At 43.5% G+C, this 12,397-nt stretch overlaps 1 protein-coding gene across 1 annotated transcript in view; it reads right to left on the minus strand.

Moving 5' to 3' along the window:
* LOC124029030 (pleckstrin homology domain-containing family A member 6-like) overlaps window positions 1-12,397 on the minus strand; it is a 174,352-nt gene that overhangs the window by 47,740 nt on the left and 114,215 nt on the right. Inside the window, exons 11-17 of the mRNA XM_046340897.1 lie at window positions 10,698-10,766; window positions 10,506-10,586; window positions 6,837-6,986; window positions 6,310-6,404; window positions 4,961-4,963; window positions 3,797-3,906; window positions 1,192-1,331 (exon numbers count right to left, since the gene is read on the minus strand). Coding sequence (XP_046196853.1) covers window positions 1,192-1,331; window positions 3,797-3,906; window positions 4,961-4,963; window positions 6,310-6,404; window positions 6,837-6,986; window positions 10,506-10,586; window positions 10,698-10,766 — 648 coding nt within the window. The remainder of the gene's footprint in view (window positions 1-1,191; window positions 1,332-3,796; window positions 3,907-4,960; window positions 4,964-6,309; window positions 6,405-6,836; window positions 6,987-10,505; window positions 10,587-10,697; window positions 10,767-12,397) is intronic.

Below are 12,397 nucleotides of genomic sequence, written 5' to 3' on the forward strand. Positions count from 1 at the left end.
GTTATATCTGGAGTACTTCTCCTGTCTTATCTGGTGTCTGTGTGGATTTAAGTATGCTCTCTCTAATTCTCTCTCTCTCTTTCTTTCTCTCTCTCGGAGGACCTGAGCCCTAGGACCATGCCTCAGGACTACCTGGCATGATGACTCCTTGCTGTCCCCAGTCCACCTGGCTGTGCTGCTGCTCCAGTTTCAACTGTTCTGCCTGCGGCTATGGAATCCTGACCTGTTCACCGGACGTGCTACCTGTCCCAGACCACCTGTTTTCAACTCTAGAGACGGCAGGAGTGGTAGAGATACTTTTAATGATCGGCTATGAAAAGCCAACTGACATTTACTCCTGACGTGCTGACTTGCTGCACCCTCGACAACTACTGTGATTATTATTATTTGACCATGCTAGACATTTATGAACATTTGAACATCTTGGCCATGTTCTGTTATAATCACCACCCTGCACAGCCAGAAGAGGACTGGCCACCCCTCATAGCCTGGTTCCTCTCTAGGTTTCTTCCTAGGTTTTGGCCTTTCTAGGGAGTTTGTCCTAGCCAATGTGCTTCAACACCTGCATTGCTTGTTGTTTGGGGTTTTAGGCTGGGTTTCTGCACTTTTTGGGTTTCAGCACTTTGAGATATCAGCTGATGTACGAAGGGCTATATAAATACATTTGATTTGGTTAAGTGTCCACTGTGTTTCTAAGGTCATGTTGGTTGGCTTGGGAGGTGTGCGGTTGTGCATATTGCTTGGTGTCTGTACTCTCTACAGGGGCTAGCTGGTTGACTTGGCTAGTGCTAGGGTGAGTTTGGAGAGTTTGGGAGTTTGGCTCAGGACCCAGTCGATATTTGGTTCAAGACCAGTGTGCCTACTTGGCTCAGGACTTGTTTGGGTGTTAGGTAGGGATTTAAGTTCAGGATGGGACTGGGTGCCTAAGTACAGGACCTGGCACTGTGTTTCAGGACTGAGGGGCCTGGGATGGGTACAAGGAGTTTTTGGTGTTTGGGTCTAGATCCAGGTGGGTGTTTGGTTCAGAGACGGGTCTATTTGTATCAGGACCTGGTTGAGTGTTATATTTAGTTGGGCATTTAGATCAAAACATGGTTGGGTGTTACGTTGAGGACTCAGGTGGGTGTTTGTTGGAGGACCTGGGTGGGGACCCAGGTGGGTGCGTGAATAGTAAAAGGAGGCGGTGCTTACCTCCGGACCCAGTTGTTTGGAGTGGGAGGCCTGTGAACAGGGCACTGGGGAGAAGGGACTGAGTGGACTGGTGAGGCTTACTGAGCTCATGGGACTGTCAGGACTATTGGTGCTAAAAGAACCTGATGCTCCACTGGCCACTGCCAGAGAGACAGAGAGATAGAGAGACAGTGATAGAGAGACAGAGCGATAGATAGACAGAGAGACAGAGAGAGAGAGAGACAGAGAGATAGATAGACAGAGAGATAGAGAGAGAGAGATAGAGACAGATAGACAAAGAGATAGAGAGACAGATGAGAGGGAGGGAGTTAGAAATGCATGCAGAACACTCTTCATCGGTATACTCCTATTGGTTCATGTATCATCTACTTCAGCTAGAGATTCAGCTACAGTTCAGACAGATAGAAAAAAACATAGCGTAAGTGGAAATTACTGTACAGACCATTCAGAAAGTATTCAGATCCTTTGACTTTTTCCACATTTTGTGAGTTTACAGACTTATTCTAAAATGGATTAAGTAAAAATATTTCCTCATCAATTTACACACAACACCCAATAATGACCAAGCGAAAACCGTTTTATAGAAACTTTTGCAAATGTATTAAAAATAAAAAACAGAAATAAATTATTTACATAACTATTCAGACCCTATGCTATAAGACTCGAAAAATTGAGCGCAGGTGCATCCTGTTTCCATTGATCATCCTTAATTAAGATGTTTCTACAACTTGATTGGAGTCCACTTGTGGTATATTCAATTGATTGGACATAATCTGGAAAGGCACACACCTGTCTATATAAGGTCCCACATTTGACAGCGCATGTCAGAGCAAAAACAAGCCATGAGGTCGAAGGAATTGCCCGTAGTGCTCCGAGACAAGATTGTGTCAAGGCACAGATCTGAGGAAGTGCACCAAAAAATATCTGCAGCATTGAAGGTCCCCAAGAACACAGTGGCCTCCATCATTCTTAAATGGAAGAAGTTTTGAACCACCAAGAACCTTCGTAGAATGGCCGGGCCGAAGCCCCTCAGTAAAAGGCAAGTGACAGCCTGCTTGGAGTTTGCCAAAAGGTACCTAAAGGACTCACAGACCACGAGAAACAATATTCTCTGGTCCGTTGAAACCAATATTGAACTCTTTGGCCTGAATGCCAAGCGTCAAGTCTGGAGGAAACCTGGTGGTGGCAGCATCATGCTGTGGGGATATTATTCAGATGCAGGGAGAATAGTCAGGATTGAGTGAAAGATGAACGGAGCAAAGTACAGAGAGATCCTTGATGAAAATCTGCTCCAACAATACAACGACCCTAAGCACACAGCCAAAACAACACAGGAGTGGCTTCCTTCGGGACAAATCTCTGAATGTCCTTGAGTGGCCCAGCCAGAGCCCGTATTTGAACCCAATCTAATATCTTGATCTTCCTGTCCGGGTTGGCCACCTGTCAGGACCCGGTTACGAACCCGGGTCTCCGGAGTGAGAAACAGTCACTTAACCAACTGAGCCACGAATAGTCGGCAGAACCCAGAAGATGAGGCAGACACAGCAGTACTTGAGACGGTGTATTTAATGAAGTAAAAAGTGAAGTTCTTCAGGAAAACATGTAACTCCACAACCTCAAAAGGAATTCCACAAGAACAAAGGTAATCCTCCAAGACAAAAATGTAAATCCACAAGGTGGTAGGTAAAGCACAAAAAGCCTCAAAAGATACTCAAAAAAACAAACAAACAAGAACAAAAAACAGAATTCCACAAGAGAGTCCACCGGGATCAACAAGAGTGCACAGAGTACTAGGGCTGGGTGCTAACATACAAACACAGAGCACAGAACTGAGGAAAACAAAGGGTTTAAATACAATCCGGGGAAACGAGGCACAGGTGCAAATAATAATGGGGATCAAGGGAAAACAAAAGGTCAAAAGGCACAATGGGGGCATCTAGTGACCAAAAACCGGAACAACCCTGGCCAAATCCTGACAGCCACCCCTCATAGCCTGGTTCCTCTCTAGGTTTCTTCCTAGGTTTTGGCCTTTCTAGGGAGCATGCTTCAACACCTGCATTGCTTAATGTTTGAGGTTTTAGGATGGGTTTCTGTACAGCACTTTGAGATATCAGCTAATGTACAAAGGGCTATATAAATACATTTGATTTGATTTGATCTCTGGAGAGACCTGAAAATAGCTGTGCAGCGATGCTCCCCCTCCAACCTGACAGAGCTAGAGAGGATCTGCAGAAAAGAATGGGAGAAACTCCACAAATACAGTTGTACCAAGCTTGTAGTGTCATACCCAAGAAGACTCAAGGCTGTAATCGCTGCCAAAGGAGCTTCAACAAAGTACTGAGTAAAGGGCCTGAATAATTACGTAAATGGTATTTTAAAGTTTTTTATTTATTTTTAGATTTGCTAAAATAACATAAACTGTTTTTGCTTTGCCATTATGGGGTATTGTGTGTAGATTGATGAGGAAAAGAAACATTTTAATCAATTTTAGAATAAGGCTGTAATGTAACAAAATATTGAAAACGTCAAGGGGTCTGAATACTTTCCAAAAGCACTGCATGTACGACTACACTGTAGGTTATGTTACTGTGAGGTGCATGCATACCCCGGTGTTTGGCTGTGTCTGTGCCTCTGGAAAGGTTGCTCTTGTGGAGTCCCTCCAACACATCTTGAACCCTCCAGAACTCCTTCTGAATGTGTCTGTGGATCATCTCACTCTGATGGAGGAGAGGAGGGGTGGAGTATGTAGAGAAGATGAGGGAAGTAAAGGTGATTGTAGAAGGATAGAGGAGAGAAGAACATTTGAAGTATAATACTGAATAGATGTAATACTGTTAATAACTGTTGTTATTGTAGTCTTCTATTAGAAAACAAGTCAGGGAGTGATGTAGCAGCAGTTAGGCAGCTATAAGACCAGAGGTAGTGTGAGAGAGTGACACCAGGTAGCCTTATTGTCTAAGAAAACAACAGGGTCATACTATAACAAAATGTAGCAACAATTTACCAAAAGAAAACCTAAACATGTGTTTTTGTTTATTGGACAAGTTCAGGTCCCCCCCTTCCTGTTTTGGCCCGTTTGCTTCTGTTTCATTCCTAATGAAAACCACCCAGTTTTATTGAGTTGATCACAGACACTGCCCTCTTATGGACATTCACTTAACAGTTCACCACTATGAGCCAGGTGAAACTACATGGAGAGGAGGGGGGCAGACAGGTGTTTAATGGGGCAGGTTAACTGTACAGTCGTGGCCTAAAGCTTTGACACAAGAATGACACAAATATTAATTTTCACAAAGTCTCCTGCCTCAGTTTGTATAATGGCAATTTGCATATACTCCAGATTGTTATGAAGAGTTATCAGATTAATTTCAAAGTCGCTCTTTGGCATGCAAATTAACAGAATCCCCCCAAAAAACATTTCCACTGCATTTCAGCCCTGCCACAAAAGGACCAGCTGACATCATGTCAGTGATTCTCTTGTTAACACAGGTGTGAGTTTTGACGAGGACAAGGCTGGAGATCACTCTGTCATGCTGATTGAGTTTGAATAACAGACTGGAAGCTTCAAAAGGAGGGTGGTGCTTGGAATCATTGTTCTTCCTCTGTGAGCCATGGTTACCTGCAAGGAAACACGTGCCGTCATCATTGCTTTGCACAAAAGGGCTTCACAGGCAAGGATATTACTGTCAGTAAGATTGCACCTAAATCAACCATTTATCGGATCATCAAGAACTTCAAGGAGAGCGGTTCAATTGTTGTGAAGAAGGACTTTCTCCGTAAATTGATTCAGCTGCGGGATCAAGGCACCACCAGTACAGAGCTTGCTCAGGACTGGCAGCAGGCAGGTGTGAGTGCATCTGCACGCACAGTGAGGCGAAGACTTTTGGAGGATGGCCTGGTAGCAAAGAAGGGCAGCAAAGAAGCCACTTCTCTCCAGGAAAAACATCAGGGACAGACTGCAAAAGGTACAGGGAATGGACTGCTGAGGACTGGGGTAAAGTCATTTTCTCTGATGAATCCCCTTTCCGATTGTTTGGTAAAATGACTGGGAAAAAAGCTTGTCCAGAGAAGACAAGGTGAGCGCTATCATTAGTCCTGTGTCATGCCAACTGTAAAGCATCCTGAGACCATTCATGTGTGGAGTTGCTTCTCAGCCAATGGAGTGGGCTCACTCACAATTTTGCCTAAGGACACAGCCATGAATAAAGAATGGTACCAACACATCCTCCGAGAGGAACTTCTCCCAATCATCCAGGAACAGTTTGGTGACGAACAATGCATTTTCCAGCATGATGGAGCACCTTGCCATAAGGCAAAAGTAATAACTAAGTGGCTCGAGAAACAAAACATCAATCCCATAATCCCATTGAGAACTTGTGGTCAATCCTCAAGAGGCGGGTGGACAAACAAAACCCAGCAAAACCCAGCAAATTCTGACAAACTCAAAGCATTGATTATGCAATAATGGGCTGCCATCAGTCAGGACGTGGCCCAGAAGTTAATTGACAGCATGCCAGGGTGGATTGCAGAAGTCTTGAAAAAGTAGGTTCAACACAGCAAATATTGACTCTTTGCATCAACTTCATGTAATTGTCAATAAAAGCCTTTGACACTTATGAAATGCTTGTAATTATATTCCATAGTAACATCTGACAAAAATATCTAAAGACACTTCAGCAGCAAACGTTGTGAAAATTAATACTTGTGTCATTCTCAAAACCTTTGCCCACGCCTGTACTTTATACATTCTAGATGATATCATCAGAAGTATGATGATAAATAGGACATGATGAAAATGAATGTTTGTGTTAATTTATTGTTGATGAGTGATTCATATTCTGTTTAAATGACTGATTAGGAGGATAGGTTGGACTCACCTATTAGCATACTAGGATAACACTGTGGTAAGTGACTGGAAATTAGCCAACGAACAGCAATAGAAACTTTAAAATGGAACCACACAGGTGTGTTCATGAGCAGGTGAGATTCGAGTTCCATTCTAGTCATTTCCTTTCAAAGCTTCATATTCAGTGTTCGACTGGCGACTGGTTAGAAACAATACGCTACAATAAAACATCAGAAGCTTTAGGTGGGTCATAGATTAAGTGGCCAGTGTACCTGCCGCCTGTGTTGAGCTGTTCCCACAGGTCTCCATGGATAGCATTGACCTCGTCCTCCAAAGCTTCAAACTCCATCCGACTGGTGGTCAGAACCTGGACAGCAGGGGAGAGAACATACGCTCAGAGCCTGGAACACACACTCAGATCCTGGAACACACACTTAGACCCTGGAACTATGAACACTATCAGTGTTTTTCCTAAATCAAAAAGAGGCTTGGGTGGTGGGTGTGGCAATAGGCACAGTTTTTCATACGCATGAAAAACCCTGACTGTATGCTGAAGCCTCTAGCCTTATAGTCACTTTCTAAAGCAACCATACAATATCTATCACACTGTAGTAGGAGAGTTCTCTGATGGTGATCAGATCTTATAGATGAGATATTGTCATATTTTAGTTTCATCCCCCATGCAACTTATACAGGATACTTTAAAGGGATCTCCTTGATTTACTTATAGATTATAGATGATATGTAATGGATCACTATGGATTATCGTGAATTATCCCTGGCTATGTGTTTTTCTTACGCTGGATGCCTGGGAGAGTTCTCCTCTGATGTTGATGAGCTGGTTCTGCAGTGTCTCCTTCTTCAGCTGTAATTTGTCTGCAGCCAGCAGCTGACCCCGGTACAGCTCCATCTCCTGGTGTGTGGCCACCAGCGCACCCTCTAGGCTGTCCTGGGAACAGCAGGTAACATCGGACATGTCAGATCATGGGTTGGCTACTTTTGTGGAGTAGGGTGAAGTTGCGCCTAGACACTGACCTTGGGTCAGTTTTGGAGTAGGGCCGGGAAGCTGATCATATATATTTACCAAGAGTAAACTCCACCCCAGAGCACACTTATGTTTACTTTCTTTAGCAGATTTGCATTTTATAGCATTATTCTGGATCGATATGACATAACACATAGACATATACAACCTACATTTAATAAGAGAAGCCATAGGACACCTCACATGCCATATTTAAAACGTCACATTGTAAATTGGGGTGGCAGGGTTGCCTAGTGGTTAGAGCATTGGACTAGTAACCGAAAGGTTGCAAGACTGAATCCCTGAGCTGACAAGGTAAACATCTGTTGTTCTGCCCCTGAACAAGGCAGTTAACCCACTGTTTCTTGGCTGTCATTGAAAATAAGAATTAGTTTTTAAATGACTTGCCTAGTTAAATAAAGATTAAAAAAGAAACACCATGACTGCTTTGTTTCTGACTTTGTTCTTATTGTCCTTGGACACAATCTGGGTGTCTGATCTGATCTGTTAAGCATTGAAGAACCAAATTGGCTCCCGAGTGGCGCAGTGGTCTAAGGCACTGCATCTCAGTGCACTGAGTCCCTGCATCTCAGTGCACTGAGTCCCTGCATCTCAGTCACTGCGTCCCTGCAGTCTGGTTTGAGTCCAGGCTGCATCACATCAGGCTGCATCACATCAGGCTGCATCACATCAGGCTGCATCACATCAGCTTGCATCACATCAGGCTGCATCACATCAGGTTGCATCACATCAGGCTGCATCACATCAGGCTGCATCACATCAGGCTGCCCATAGGGCGGTGCACAATTGGCTCAGGTTTGACTGGTGTAGGGTGTCATTGTAAACTATATTTTTTTCTTAACTGACTTGAGTTAAATAAAAAAATACATGTAAACCCAGACAGAAAACCTCTCTACAATGGTTCAATGAGGAACTCTGGAGGCGGATGAGAGAGCAGCATCTTTACCTTGAAAAAACACTGAAGTCTGGTCAGAATGATGACAGATGTATATGTACAGCACTGAAAATAAGGTGGTAAGGAATAGTTGCCAACGCCGAGCTCTTTCTTAGAGTGATCAATGAAGCAAGAGGCAATGTTAAAGTGATTTGGGAAAATCTCAACAAACTAACAGGGAGAGGACCTGAAAAGTCAGAAAAGCATCCTGAGTGAAAGGTTCATGGGATTCTAATTCAAGACTCCGATTTCATATCCCACCACCTTTAACACTTTTTTTGGTTGACTCTGTCAGGGGACTGGCTCAGAGATTTTCAACCAAGACCGCAGTTCTCACTCCCATAGATAATAATAAAACAATATTCAGAATTCCTGAAATATCAGCATCAGCAGTGCACAGTATTATTAGCTTCTTCGGGAGCTCTAGAAGAAAACATGCATTTGGTCTAGACACTGTATTCCTGATGGGAATATTCTCTGATTGCCCCCATTGTACATGTAGTTAATCTGTCCATCAAATATGAGTTCTTCCCCAATGCTTGGAAGTCTGCTGCAGTGATACCTGTTTTAAAATCTGGTGACCCAACACTGGTGGAAAATTACAAAACTATAAGCATTCTTCCAGTGCTATGAAAAGTAGCTGATAGATGGATGGCTGGTCATCTGACTGATCACCTCGGTCAGGGCAACTCCATACATCAAATGCATATATCAAATGCAATTTGGATTCAGAACTAACCATTCTACCAAAACAGCCAATTGTTATTTTCTGGAGTGTATTAAATCTAAACTGGACATAGATGGTGAAGTCAGCACTGTGTTTTTTGATCTTAAAAATACCTTTGATACTGTGAATCATGAGGTCGTCCTATCCAAACTATCCTCCATTAATGTGTCAACTGAAGTCATTAGTTGGATGTATTCCTATCTGACAAACAGAAGTCAAAGGGTTCGTTTGGGGGACACTCAGTCGGACTCTCTTTACTATAACATTGGGGTCCCACAAGGGTCAATATTAGGCCCCCTTCTGTTTACCATCTATATAAATGATCTCCCACTTGCTTACCCACAAGTTAACATACAGATGTATGCAGATAATACAGTTCTGTATGTACACTCAAACAATAGACAACTAGTTGTTAACAACTAGCTATGTTACATGTTTCTAAAGAATGACTAATTCTTGCCTGCATTTGTATTTGTATTTAGAGGTCAAAGGGTTCAAATGTAATTTTAACATATCGACAAGACTGTATATACTTCTCTAAGAAATCAATTGATTCTTCCCAACTAGCTGTTCTTGTTAATGGGGAGAATCTGAAAGTTGTGTCTAACTTCATGTATCTCGGCATCATTTTGGACTCCAACTTGACATTTAAGAAACATGTGAAGGTGATTAACACTGTCAAGATTGGATTATTCAACCTTAGGTTTGTAAGACTTTTCCTTCCTCAGGAGAACGCCAAACTATACATGCATGCTGTGATCTTCACACATCTGAGATGTTGCCTCACATGCTGGTCACAAGCAGGAGCTACTATTCTGAAACCAATTGAATCACTCTACAAACAAACACTTAAGAGTTTTGATAACAAACCAAACATTTGTCACCTTTGTCATATAATTTACAAACATAATTTATTTTGCCCCTCCACTCCTAAACTGGCATATCATGCTCAAGGAAAGCCCCTCCACCCCTAAACTGGCATATCATGCTCAAGGAAAGCCCCTCCACCCCTAAACTGGCATATCATGCTCAAGGAAAGCCCCTCCACCCCTAAACTGGCATATCATGCTCAAGGAAAGCCCCTCCACCCCTAAACTGGCATATCATGCTCAAGGAAAGCCCCTCCACCCCTATACCGGCATATCATTCTCAAGGAAAGCCCCTCCACACCTATACCGGCATATCATGCTCAAGGAAAGCCCCTCCAGGATAACAAGAACAGTAACTAGAGGGGGTTGCGTTGTCTCTTTTCAACACAGTAAAATTGGTAAATCGGCCTTCTCTGTTAGAGCTACAATATACTGGAATACTTGAATGCAATGTCCATGGACTTGAGAATCAAGTCTATCCAAACCAGTACACAAGTTATCTGTGGTTCCTCATGTAAGATAACAGTTGAGGTTGTTGTTAGAATGATATATTGTTGATATATTGTTGAATGTAATGTTTTTGTATGTTGTATTGTTTTAGTGAGTATTTGTATAGTGGCTGTGTAGGCCCTTACCTGCCCAGGGACGACAGGTGCAAAGGAGCTTTTGGCTAACCTTGGCACATTTACATGGATTTTGCATTATTGTAATATTGATGTTGATTAATGTGCATTGTCCCTTATAAATAAATAAATAGAATACATTTCGTAAAAGGATATACCAATAGACATGCGGTATCTTCAGCTGGACTCGCCTGGACTTTGCGATGTTTAGAATGCTGGAGATGGCAGAGTACAATGGGAAGATTTTAGTGGTAAAACTTCTCTATCTACCTTGTCCATCCTCAGCCTGTGGACGACTGCTTCCTGGTCCTTTAGAATCCTGTTCTGCTCACACAGACGACCCAGAAGTTTCTAGAGAGAGAGAGAGCAAGTAAGGTGAGAGCGAGTAAGGTGGCTGAAGGTTGAGGTGGCTGAAGGTTGAGGCTGTTTATGGGACAGTTTGATGGAGGGACAGGGCCTTACGCTGGTCTCAATCTCGTTGAGTTTCAGTGTAGGGTGCAGCTCCCTGTAGGGGTCATGGAATGGAGGCACCTGGGAAAACAGAGACAGGATTCTTAATACTTACACTATAAACCAGATCCTAATCAAACTAATCCTTCATGGACCAATGGTTTGTAAAACAACACACACATCATTTTACAGAAGGCTTCAGTGAGCCATACAGTAGGAATGGCCCAGACCCACCCAGTTGTAAACAACACACACATCATTTTACAGAATGCTTCAGTGGGAATGGCCCAGACTCACCCAGTTGTAAACAACACACACATCATTTTACAGAAGTAATTCTGTGTTGTTTACAGTATGGAGCAGAGAGCACCGATAGGGCAGGGTTCCCCAACTGACGGTCCGCGGGACGAATTTAGCCAGCGGGTGATTTTATTTGCACCCCCCCAAGTTTTCTGCGTATTTTATTTGGCCCCCCAATTTTTTTATATTTTTTTTATGTTGGACATAAAAGACTAAAGACACCAGCAAATCAGCTCCAAGTGATTTTCTCCCCAACTGGTAGTTACAATCTAGTCCCATCACTGCAACTCCCCTACGGACTCAGGAGAGACGAAGGTCATGCATTCTCCTAAACACAACCCTGCCAAGCCACACTGCTTCTTGACACACTGCTCACTTAACCCAGCCACACCAATGTGTTGGAGGTGACAGAAGTCAGCACCTGGCACGCCACAAGAGCGCAATGGGACAAGGAAATCCGAGCCGGCTGAACCCTCCCCTATCCCGGACAACGCTGGTCCAGTTGTGCACCGCCTCATGGGTCTCCCGGTCACAGCTGGCTGTGACACAGCCCGGGATCAAACCCAGGTCTGTAGTGACACCTCAAGCACTGCGATGCAGTCCCTTAGACCGCTGTGCCACTCGGGAGGCCCTGGAAATCTGATCAAATGTATTCCTACACATTTGGGCTTCTTGCGGTCAGTTTGCATTCTACTTATTATTTGAAATCATGTTCTGGCCCCCTAACGATCCGCTCAATAAATAATCGGCCCGCGGCTGGAATCCAGTTCATGATCCCTGCAGTAGGGTGAACTGGAATGCTTACCCCCTCTGTCAAAATGTCAAAGGTCATATCCAGGTCATCTGTTTCAGTTTTCCCAACCCTGGTCCTCGAGTACACACAACAGTACACATTTTTATTGTATCCCTGGACAAGCACACCTGATTCAACTTGTCAACTAATCATCAAGCCCTCAATGAGTTGAATAAGGTTTGTATGTCCTTATGGGGGACTGTGATTGGATGGTATATGAAGGAGGATATGACATCACAGTGGAGAAAGAGGGGTACAACAAAGAGGGGTGAGGGTGGTTGGGGATGTTGTAAAGCACTGATACACTGTTAAGCTACAGCACAAGACAGGATATGACATAGAACCCAGATGGAAAGATAAAGAAACATAAAGCACTGTGAAGCAACATGGAGAGCTAAAATCGCAAATGAATTGGTAAGACAAAAAAAACAAAAGCCCGTTCTGTGGATAGAGCCTAGAATCTAAAAGCCACATGCTAGAATAGGGGTGTGTAGGCTTGGGCTGTGGGAGCTTGTGGGAGACTATGGAGTGGGAGGGGAAAATCCTTAACAGCTTCTACCCCCAAGCCATAAGATTGATGAACAATTAATCAAATGGCCACCTGGACTATTTACATTGA

This window comes from Oncorhynchus gorbuscha, linkage group LG03, assembly GCF_021184085.1.
Source record: "Oncorhynchus gorbuscha isolate QuinsamMale2020 ecotype Even-year linkage group LG03, OgorEven_v1.0, whole genome shotgun sequence".
NCBI classification, from domain to species: domain Eukaryota; kingdom Metazoa; phylum Chordata; class Actinopteri; order Salmoniformes; family Salmonidae; genus Oncorhynchus; species Oncorhynchus gorbuscha.